Below are 11,051 nucleotides of genomic sequence, written 5' to 3'. Positions count from 1 at the left end.
TACACCCGAATTCTCACAATTTAATAATAAACACCAAAAAATAAAAATTTATAGTTACAAGAATATAGTTATAATTTATATAATTGGTATGATATAAATATAATAGATTAAAAACAAAACCCTTAAAAATGTAAACAGAATTATATTTACATACATATAGCAGTTATACATCAAAAAACTGTAGAAACAGCATGTTTTCAAAACTACAACTATTTCAAATTATTTAAAATAGATATATAAATGTTAAATATAAGAATAAATATAATAATTCTATGGGCAACATTTTAGAAATAAACCAATAAAATGTATGGGATACATTAAGCTATCACAATCTTATGGCTCTAATTTTATACTTTTTAAGTATTTCCCTGCTGTTCTCAGCCCCTAAACACCACCTTCAGATGGCTCTAGACTGCTGCAAACAAGTGTATTAAAAAACAGGACCTCCAGCTTCTATCTCAGGAGAGACTAGAATTAAACAATCTGAAATTTTAGGTGGTGCCATAGGAAGGGATGGAACCTTGAAAAAAACCACCTGGCTTCTTATTTGTCCTTCTACGGACTCCTAGAAGTGCTCCCAGGCGCATGACTCGATAACTATTCAGCTCATTCTAGAGCATCCTGGGTTCTGCTAGATGATCTGCACAGGAGGGTCCTCTTTCCCTTCCTCACTCCTGCCATTAGCATCTGGATTGACCTCCTGCTGAATCCTCGAGTCTCCCCTGGGCTCAGCAATCTAGAAGTAGGAGAAAGAGACAGGATGTCATATTTCAAAGAGGCAACTCTCCAGATATAAAGATTTTTCAAATTCTCAGTCAGTCTAACCAGAGTTTATACTAATTTATAAATCCAGTTTTATCTAGAATCCTCCATTCTCAGCCTCAGTCTTGAACCATCATTTTCAAATGTGATTCTTTGATGACCCTGAGCCCCCAAATGACTTAATACCCCCAGGGATCTGCTTTACAGCCAGGACTCAGGGAGCAGCACACACAGGGTGAGAACTGTTTTAGCTCACTCACACCTTAGTCCTTTTGTGCTACGTAACATCTGAACCTCTAACCACCCTACAAATATCACTGACATGTCAACATCACAGACCATGAGACCAGATGCCTGATCCCCAATCCTAACCCTGGATCCTAATGTTTAACCGTAATGATAACTAGTCTAACTTGGCTAGTGCTTTGCTCTGAATGCGTGTTCCCTAAATCCATAAATTGAAATCCTAAACCCCAAGGTGATGGTATTAGGGGGTGGGGCCTTTGGGAGGTGATTAAGTCATTGGGTGGGGCCCTCAGATTGGGATTAGTGCCCTTATAAAAGACCTCAGAGAGATGCCTCGCCCCTTGCACTGTGCAAGGACATGGTCTGCAGCACAGAAGAGGGGCCTCACCAGAACCTGAGGTGCTGGCCCCTGATCTCAGACTTCCAGCTTCCAGAACTGTGAGAAATAAATGCCTGTTGTTTATAAGCCACCTGATCTGTGGTACTGTATTTTGTGAGAGCAGCCAGAATGGACTAAGACAGCTAGTTCACAAGATAGAAACCAAATCTTTGCTTAAGCCTCTGCCCAAATCTGTAACTCCAGCGTGTCGATGATAGGAAGCCATACCAGAGCCAGTACTTCTCACCCTTCGCTCATCCTGACAAACCTCCTTGACCAGAAACTTGAGGGGGAAATGTATAATACAAGGGAGAGATTGGTGAGCCAGGGGGAATGAAGAACACACCGTGATCCGGCCATAAGCCATTTGTTCGAAAGTAAATTTGAATGAAAATATAGCTAGTCATGATTTATCTTTCTTTTTAAAATTTAAATCCTCACCCAAGGATATTTTTTCCATTGCTTTTCAGAGACAGTGGAAGGGAGAGAGAGAGAGAGAAAGAGGGAAACACTGATGCGAGAGAGACACATCGATTAGTTGCCTCCCGCATGCTCCCGATCGGGGCGGGGGATCGAGCCTGGAACCAAGGTACGTGCCCTTGGCTGGAATGGAACCCGGGACCCTTCAGTCCTCGGGCCGATGCTCTAGCCATGGAGCGAAGCCAGCCAGGGCCGCGGTTTATCTTTTATTGTTGGATATAGAGACTGTTTCTTCCAGTCTTCCTGTTGAGCATTAGTTTTGTTGCAGACAAGCCCCTATAGTTGGTATTCCTGGGGGGTGAAAGGCCCAAGTAAACTAACAGGAGACAGTCAAACACACTCTATGCAAAACATTGGAAATATTCACTTCTCACAAAAATGAACACTTCTAGAAACCTACAATTTGGACCGAGTTGCCGTGGTCAAAATGATTTCAGCTGAATCTTAAGGTCTGGCCCCCACAGATGCCACCGAGGTGTCTGCTTCACAGCGTGGGTCCAGACAGTGATTTCTCAGATTTTCTAAACCGACAACAAATCATTCGGCCTGCGCCTGAGGCCACAGTCCCACCTCCCCTCAGACCTACCTGAGGGCCCGGGGCCTGGGAAAGGAGAGCACGATCTCGCCCCCACACCCAGAGCTCTGGGTCAAAAGCCTGGATCTGGAAAGACAAACAGCCTCTGAGAAGACGACCCCTCTCCAGGAGGCCCCTCCCCGCCTCGCCCAGCCCCCAATTCTTGCTCATCCTGGAATCCCAACTCATCTTCCACGACCCCCCTCTGCAGCCTGCCCCCCGCATCCCTGCAGCCCACGCACCTGCTCGCACTCTTCCCGGGAGACCCTCATCCTCCAGCCCATGGAGCGGAAGAGCTGGAAGCGCAGCCTGTGGAACAGGGCGCGCGGGGAGCGGTCCCTCCCGTAGAGGAAGGAGAAGATGGCCCGCTTCGGGGCCTGGCTGTCCTCCTCCATGTCGTTGGCCAGGTAGCTAGGGACACACATCAGGCTGCCCGTCAGGAGCAGGACAGGAGGGACCCCGCCTGAGGCCAGCTTCCCAGGAGGGACCCCGGGGGATTCTCTTCACACCGGTCTTACAGGAGCCTGATCCAGTGTCCCAGTGCCACCCAGTCACCAAGAAGCCCCTGCTGAGCAGGGACCCGAAGGGCACCTCTTGTACCTTGATGATGAAGATAAAATTCAATGGGGAAGCCGGCCCCCTTCCCTTTAACCCCTTGTGTGTGCACACACCCGCCCCACTGTAGTGTCCGTGCCCACCCAGCTCCCGAGGGCAGGGCCCAGGGGCCCATTTCTGCATCACCGCTTTCCTAGGGCGTGACTAACACAGGACTTGGTCCGCTGGCACATTAACTCAACAGCACTTCCTGAACTCTCTTCCCACCCTCAGGTTCCTGGCGCATGAGATGCCCTTTTTGAGGTTTCATAAAATGAATGAATGAGTGAGTGAACAGATGAGTGAGTGAATGAGTGAATGAATGAGTGAATGAGTGAGTGAATGACTTCACAGACTCAGTATAACTTAAACATTTGCAAACGGGAAAGAATTGTGCTGAGTGTTTGAAGAAGCCATGGTATTTGACACGACCTGCTGAGCAGGTGTCTAGCCTAATGGGACTGGGGAAGGGGGGAAATGAGAAATAACTGGAACCCGAAACATCACATTATGATAGGATTTAAACTGAAGTGCCACTGGGATGCGGAAGGTAGTGGGTCAGGGGCGGTATCCGCAGATTTTGGTGTTTGAATTGATTTTAAGTATAGCTCCTTTTTTTCAGATACATATGTGTAAAAAATATCTAGACAGAAAACACAGCGTGAAAACAGAGGGAAAGGTGTCTGGAAGAGCAGCGAAACCAAGCCTGGACTCAGGGTGGTGAGCATGTTCGATGGAGGTCACAGAGCGCGGGATTCAAGCAGAGAACTCTGGCCTTGAGCTAGAGGGAAATTAGCCAGTGAAACTGTGGAGGAGGGTGCGGAGGTGATCAGACCTGCGTTTTGGAAGGATATTCAGAGAGACTTGTAAGAAACGTCCCTGGGGAGCATTTTCAATAGATCCATGTCATTCAGTGAGGCCTGAATTGAGAAGACCCTCACGCTGGCACTGGTGTGGGCGAGGCCGGAATTGGAAAGGGTCAGTCCCGGGCCTGCCTGCCTGTCCATTCCTGATGAGGCTGTTATGTTTTCTTCTATTCTGTTCAGTCTTTTAACTGACATTAGGGTTGTTGGCAAAGAATAGCATGAAAAACACTGTGCTATGATCCCATCGTTTTTACACACAGAGGAAACAGTACAGGTAGGTTTAAAAAAATAGCTGGAAGGCCAGCGAGCCACCCCTCTCCCTCCACCCGCCAGGGCGCGAATACTGGCTGCTGGGGCCGCGCGATACTCACAGCGCCAGGAAGAAATGAATCCGCTGGTACTGCCAGGAGAAGAGGCCGGCGCGGCTGAAATAAGCTACCACCATGGACAGGAGGTACTGATGGGAAGAGGGACAGACATAACAGATTCCCACTGTGCAACAGCGGGAACAGCGGGAGGAGGGCCCGGCTGGTGCTCCCCGACAGCAGGCGCTGAGGGTTTGAGGATACGCGTTTAGACGGCAGCACCGGAGGGCCTTTGATAAGCCGGAGCAAAGGGGAATCCCCGAGAACTGAGAGAAGAGGGGACTCGGTGTGTCAACCAGCAGAGGGGCAAGCCCTGAGCTCAGATCCCAGAGGAGCCGGGCAGAGGCAGGGCTGCTGTCCACCCCGCAAGAAACCCCTGGGGCCCCGGAGGCGTCAGGCTGGGGAGAGAACTGTGGCCTCGGAAAGCTCTCGCCGCCCCAGGGGAGATGTGGAGCAGGAACACATCTCACCTTGTCAGACACTCTCAGATTTTTGTCCCAGGCCAGGAATCTTTTAACAACAGGATCCTCTGTGAAAGAGGACATATGTTAGCTTGACCACCAGAGCAGGGCTGCCATGGGGGGGGGGGTCCAGGGCAGAGAGGGAGCCATGCCCCTTTGGGGGAAGTTTCAGGAGGTGGTCAAGGGCGAGGCTGGGAGGAAGAGAGAGAGGGAGGAAACTGCTCCCGGGGCAAGGAAGTGGTGGTGACCCCCCCCACACCTCCCCCCAGAGGGACTGAGTGGCAGGCAGGCTGTCAGTAGCATACGGGCATGATTCAGATCCTAAATAATCAGCGACGCTCCCTCATCACGAGTGTGCCCTGCTAAGGCCATAGCCATTCAGTCCCGTGCTCAACTGACTGGCATCAGGGCGCGAAGATGGCCTTAGTGTCCCCCTTCCGCAGATGAAGGTGTTTAGACCCACAAGGCCAGAGCTAAGAAGCCTGAGTGCGCAGTGGAGACCCCGCTCCCTGACCCCAAGTGCGGACCCTTTTCAAGTCCCGCCTAATCGTCTATCATTTCTAAGAGTCCCCCATGAGCGATCGATACAGGGTCCTTGTAGGACAGCGAGCCGGCCAACCAGCAGGGACTTCTCTCCTACCAGAAGGGGCACTTATTGGAAGTTTTGTTTGTTTCTTTTGTTGTTGTTTTTAACGAACAGAGTTGGAGGGTGCTCTCCAGGGTCCCCTCCTACCGAGCAGCCTGGCGAAGGCCTCGTGGTGCTCGGGCAGCACGGGGGACGCCCGCTGCCTCTTCAGCTTCATCTTGAGCCCCCACAGTGTCTCCACGGCCCAGACGTCCTGAGCCCCAGGGGCTGCCTCCTCCTCGGGCCCCTCATCTGCTGACCGCTCCCTCCTCCTCTTCGGGCCTGGAGGCCCAGGCTGGCGGCTGGACTCTACCCAGGGGCCTGAGTAAGGAAACCGGGCCTCAACCTAACGCCTCTGCTTAGGAATTCAGCTATCGGTCGCCCAAGTCCCCCCCACGCCACCCTCTCCCCCCCTCCCAGAGGAACAGCCCCCTCCATTCTCCAGCGAGGCAGGCTGCGGCCTGCTGCCCCGCCCGCGCCGCATCTGTCTCCCCTGGCAGTGCCCGTCTGCCACCCATTCATCTGGCCGCTGTTCTGGTCTCTGTCTTCAAAAGTCTTCTCAGGTGGCTTCCCTTCCTTGGGGACATCCCTGTCCCCACCCCTGTGTGCTCCTCCAGTCCCTGGCTTTCTAATCCCTCCTTTCTGTCCCACACCCTGACTCAGGTCCCCCTTCCTCCTTAGTGGCCGAGGCTCTCCAGCCCCTTCTCCCTCCAGTCTCCTCACCTGGTGGTCCTGGGGCTGCTTCATCCGCTCTCACCTCCAGGGGGTCCCCCGAGGAGTTCGGCTGAGGGCTCCGGTTCCCAGACGGGAAACTCGGTTCACAACTGGCCATGATTTCTCCCCAACTCTCCCCTTTGAGGACTCCTAGACCCCGATCCGCCCAAACCCCTCTTCTCAATTCGGGGTGAACACAGACCCTTACCCCTGCTCCAAGCGGAGCAGACACTGCGAGTGGAGAAAGGCTCCGAGAGGATGCTGTTGGCCACCTGCGCTGCCAGGCACCGCGGAGGCCGGGCCTCCAATCAGGGAGGTCGGAAGCCTCTGATGTCATCAGTCATTCCGACCTGGCAACTAGCTTCCCAGTTTCAAGGTTTCCACAATCACTTTTTAAAAACACAGAGCCTGGCCAGTGTGGCTCAGCGGTTGAGCATCGACGCATGAACCAGGAGGTCGCGGTTCGATTCCCGGTCAGGGCACATGCCCGGGTTGCGGGCTCCATCCCCAGCGGGGGGCTGCAGGAGGCAGCCGGTCAGTGACTCTCATCACTGATGTTTCTCTCTCTCTCCCTCTCCTTTCCTCTCTCTGGAAAAAAAAAAAAGGAAACGCAGAAATGCTGAAATCTTACAAGAGTGGGGCGGAATTGAGAGGAGAGAGAGGCAGAGAGAGAGAGAAAACTCATGGACATGAACAATAGTGTGGATTCAGACACGTGTCACTGTCATCACTTTTAAGAAACGCAGAAATGATAAGATCTTACAAGGACAGGGCAGAATGGAGGAAAGAGAGAGACAGGAGGAAAGTACTCAGGGACACGGACAACAATGTGGGGCGTGCGGAAAGAGGGCATAGAGGGGATACATGGTGATGGGGAAAGTAAAATAAAATAAAATAAAATAAAAAATGAAATAGAATGAGATAAATGATTAAAAAAAAAAAAAAGTCCCAGGTACATTAACTTGTTGGATTAAAAAGTTACTTTAAAACACTCCATTTGCAAAGCTCGATGGTTCCAGACACGACGTTCAGGATTCTGAACTGGGGGACACATGTCCTCTACCCTCAGGCATCTCTTAGTCCAAGAGACACTGAAAAACTGAAACCCTAGAAAAGTGCACCTGTGCCCACACACTCAGAGGCGTCTACGGCCTCGGGGAGCCTGGTTCGCACGGAGCCTCCCGCTCGGTCCCATGAGAAACCGGCCTGCGCATCAGGATTGCGGCCTGCGCCGCGGTGACCCAGGAGTTGCGCTGCGGGGAAGCCGCGTGCAGCCTTCGAGCGGGGCCCGGCGCATGGAAGGCGTGGCGGGGAAACCTGCAAGTCACGGCAGAACACGGGGTTCCCGTGAGGGTGGGGAGAGCGGGTGCAGGAGAGACGCTCCCTCCGTCCTGCGGATCCCACGGCTCTGAAGCGCCTGCCGACCTCAGGCCTGCTGTTCGCCTGGGCACTGAACCTGCTCTTTCCTCCCTCCCGCACTCCCTCCCTTTCTCACTGTGCTAAAACCATATAACATTTACCATCCTAACCATTTTTAAGGTTAAATTCAGTGGCATTGAGCTCCTTGTCCTTGTTGGGCAGCCATCACCGCCACCATCTCCAGAACTTCATTTTCTCAAGCTGAGACTCCCCCCCCAGCCCCTGGCTCCCACCCCTCTACTTTCTGCCCCTGTAAGTCTGACTACTGTAGGCACCTCCTGTAAGTGGAATCGTACAGTATTTTCCATTTATTTCTGGCTTATTCTGTCAGCATGTCCTCAAGGTTCATCCACGCTGTGGCAGGTGGCAGGGTGTCCCGTCCAAAGGGTGAATGACAGCCTTCTATGGGCCGCACTTTGTATCCATCCTCTTGCTGATGGACGCTTGGGTTGTCCCCACATTTTGGCTCTGAGTCTTGCTTTTGACCCGTTGTTGGAAGTTGGATGAGAAATTCAGGATGTGCCCAAGTTTGTATTTCTTTTTTAGCCCTCACCTGCCCGAGCTTATTTTTTCCATTGACTTTTAGAGACGGAGGAAGGGAAGGGGGGAGTGGAAGGGAGAGAGAGAAACATCAATGTGAGAGAGACATCAATCGGCTGCCTTCTACAAGTGTCAGGGGATCAATCCTGCAACTGAGGTACGTGCCCTTGACTGAGAATTGAACCTGAGACCCTCTGGTGCCCGGGCCAATGCTCTAACCACAGGAGTCCTGGCCGCGGGGAGGCCACTACCACATGATGACTCGTGTCCCATCGCTGCACAGGGTCAACCCTTAGGAAGCAACTTTGAGTTTGAGGAGACCGACAAATCTTGAAGGCAGGGGCCAGTTATTTTACTAGAATGGGCACATTAAAGAGAAAAAATAAACAGGAGAAAATACTGGCAAGTAATGAAATGACTGAGGGCGGGTAGGGCTTCTTCCAGGGCAAGGTCAAAACAGGTGAAGGTGTGGCGAGAAAATGAGAGATCTGAACAGAAATAGTAAAAAATATCGACATGACAAAAAAGCAAAGCAAAGCAATTAAGTTTAAAAGACGACAGCTCTACCCTGGAGAGTGAGCCAGGCTCTGGGCTGCCATGGCCTTGGGACTCGAGGACCCCTTGGCAGTCCGGGCTCGGCACTGTGGTGGCCTTCCTTGGCCAGGAAATGGCCACGCGCCACAGGCCCTGAGAATATGTCCCACTCCTGGGCGGAGGTGGAGGACAAGCTCGGGGCCACCCTGGAGAACAGAGCAGTGACTGTGCCAAAGCGGTTGTGCCCCAGGGTGGCCTGATCTGGGCGTGAGGCTGTGCCCGCAGCAGGGCTAGTCACAGGGCTGCAGGGTGCACTGGCTACACGACTTAGCCCAGTTGCACAATGGGCCTCGGACAGGAAAGAACTCAGAGCGTGAGGAGGTGGCCTAGGCGGAGGCTGCCCCTGGCCACAGATCAGAAAGAGAAGGCGCCCCAGCCGGCTTGGCTCAGTGGTTACAGCATCGGCCCAAGGACTGAAGGGTCCCGGGTCGATTCCAGCCAAGGGGGCACATACCTCGGTTGCAGGCTTGGCCCTGGTCCTGGTCGGGGCATGTGCAGGAGGCAACCAATCGATGTCTCCCTCTCTCCTTCCCTCTCTCCCCCCTCACTCTCTCCGAAAAAGCAATGGGAAAAATACCCTCAGATGAGGAATAAAAAAAAGAGAGAGAAGCAGGTGCTGGGTGGAAGCTCCTCTAGCTGAGAGAGTCTTCCTGGGAGTGGCTGCGGGTTACAGAGGAGCCAGCCTGCTGCAACCTTGTGTGGGAAAGCACACTGGTGTGGGAAAGCAGACGCATGTGCCACTACTTGCCTTCAGAGGACAGTGGGAGGACATGCCATGCAGCCCAGAGGAGCCTGGAGTTGACCCTGTGTCCCCAGAGATAAGAGAGTGGTGGCCGAGCACTCTCCCACTTCCTGTAATTGTGCTGCATAAAAATCCACTCTACCCAGATCCTGGTTCGTAGGCTAACTATATGAGTGGGCCCCTGTCCTGGGGAAACAGATCACTTCCAAGTCAGAACTTGGCACGAGAAGGGCAAGTTGCAAACCACAGACCGCCAAAGAAAGTGCTGGAGTTGGCTGGGGAGGTGCCTCAGGGAGGCAGGGGCAGTCAGCCTCCTGCACAGTCTCCAGTGACGAACTGGACAAGAAGCTGGTTCATGTTCTGAGCCAGTTGTATCAGGAGAAACAATGAAAACAGGCCTGGGGTTAATCCTGGGCTTACAACAGCAGAGACGTGCCACCCCCAGGGGACCCCTCTGAGCTGTCTGCAGGGGACCCTGGCACCACTCAAGGAGGACTGCTATGGCTGTTCCCCAGTCCCCAGTGGGCAGAACCAGGGACTATTAAATCTGACCATGGAACTCAGGCCACTGCCGAGGGAGTGGGAGGACGGTGAGGAGACTCTACAACTGGAGGAGCCCAGGGCATTGCTGGGGACTGTGGACCAGGAGACTGAAGCTGTTGTGGCCCCAGGACATCTCTGCAGCGGCTGGAGGTGACTTTGGGCCGGCTCCTTTTGTGGCAGGTGGACAACCATCAGAATTGGCCACACGATCCCTAGCTGCATTTATCAGAATGTCCTTGGGCTTGTTTATATCTTTCTAGGGCAGGGCTTCCCCACCTTGGCACCCTGGGCTCTTGGGGTTGGATAATTGTATGCTACAGGGGACTGCCTGGACACTGTAGGATGTTTGGCAGAATCCCTGGCCTCTGCCCAGATGCCAGTAGCACATCCCCTGAGTTGTGACAACCAGAAATGTCTCCAGATACTGCCTCATGTCCACTGGGGGATAAAATCATCCCTCACTGGAACCATGGAGGCAATGAGATACCTGGGAGTAGTCAGAATGGGGTGAAGAGAGTTGTAAGGGAGCATGCTCAGCAGTGCCCAGGGCTGCAGGGGACAGTGCCCAGGGCTGCAGGGGACCCTGAGGTGAAAAGTATCCATTGGGTCTGGAAATCACCTTTGATCTTTGAGCAAATCTGGGTGGGAGGGGCAGGGCCAAACCAACAGTACTGAGGAGAGAGGGGCAGGAAGTGGGGAAGCGCAGCCAGTGAAGGGGGCTCCTCTTCACGGACTCCTGGCTGGAAGGGAAGGGGCCACGTGAGATACAGAGCTGAGAGGGTTCTTTGAATATGGGAGAAACTGGAGCCTCGAGGAAGGAGACACTGAAGAAAGCTTGAAAACACAAGAAGTGTGTAAAGGAATGGGGCCGATCCTGCACACCGTATTGGAGGCGTATCTATTGCAATGTTTAAAAAAATATGAAAGACCAATTTTGTTGAAACAAAACCAAACCTCAAAAAAAGACAGGTGGCAAATTGGGGAAAATAACTGTATTTATAGTCTAAATACTGATACATGAAGAGATCTTAATGAAGCCACAGGAAGAGGTGGACTCTGCTGCTTCTGGCCAAGACGGAATCCACATTTCCCTCCCAGCTTAAACAAGTTTTTAATAAGGAGGAAAATGCCCTGGCTGGTTTGGCTT

At 52.6% G+C, this 11,051-nt stretch overlaps 1 protein-coding gene across 1 annotated transcript; it reads right to left on the bottom strand.

Moving 5' to 3' along the window:
- Positions 1–631: 631 nt before the first annotated feature.
- Positions 632–6,184, bottom strand: LOC308556354 (speedy protein E4-like; the record flags this gene model as incomplete). The annotated part of the gene is made up of 7 exons (XM_081135496.1): positions 632–736; positions 2,454–2,528; positions 2,684–2,852; positions 4,273–4,358; positions 4,737–4,795; positions 5,461–5,673; positions 6,076–6,184. 7 exons carry the CDS (start codon positions 6,182–6,184, stop codon positions 632–634), a joined length of 816 nt encoding a protein of 271 aa, XP_080991622.1.
- Between the last annotated feature and the right edge of the window lie 4,867 nt (positions 6,185–11,051).

Source organism: Miniopterus schreibersii (genome assembly GCF_964146895.1).
Source record: "Miniopterus schreibersii genome assembly, chromosome: 4".
NCBI classification, from domain to species: domain Eukaryota; kingdom Metazoa; phylum Chordata; class Mammalia; order Chiroptera; family Miniopteridae; genus Miniopterus; species Miniopterus schreibersii.
Note: the sequence above shows the minus strand (reverse complement) of the source record. Positions and strands in the feature narration are given on the sequence as shown.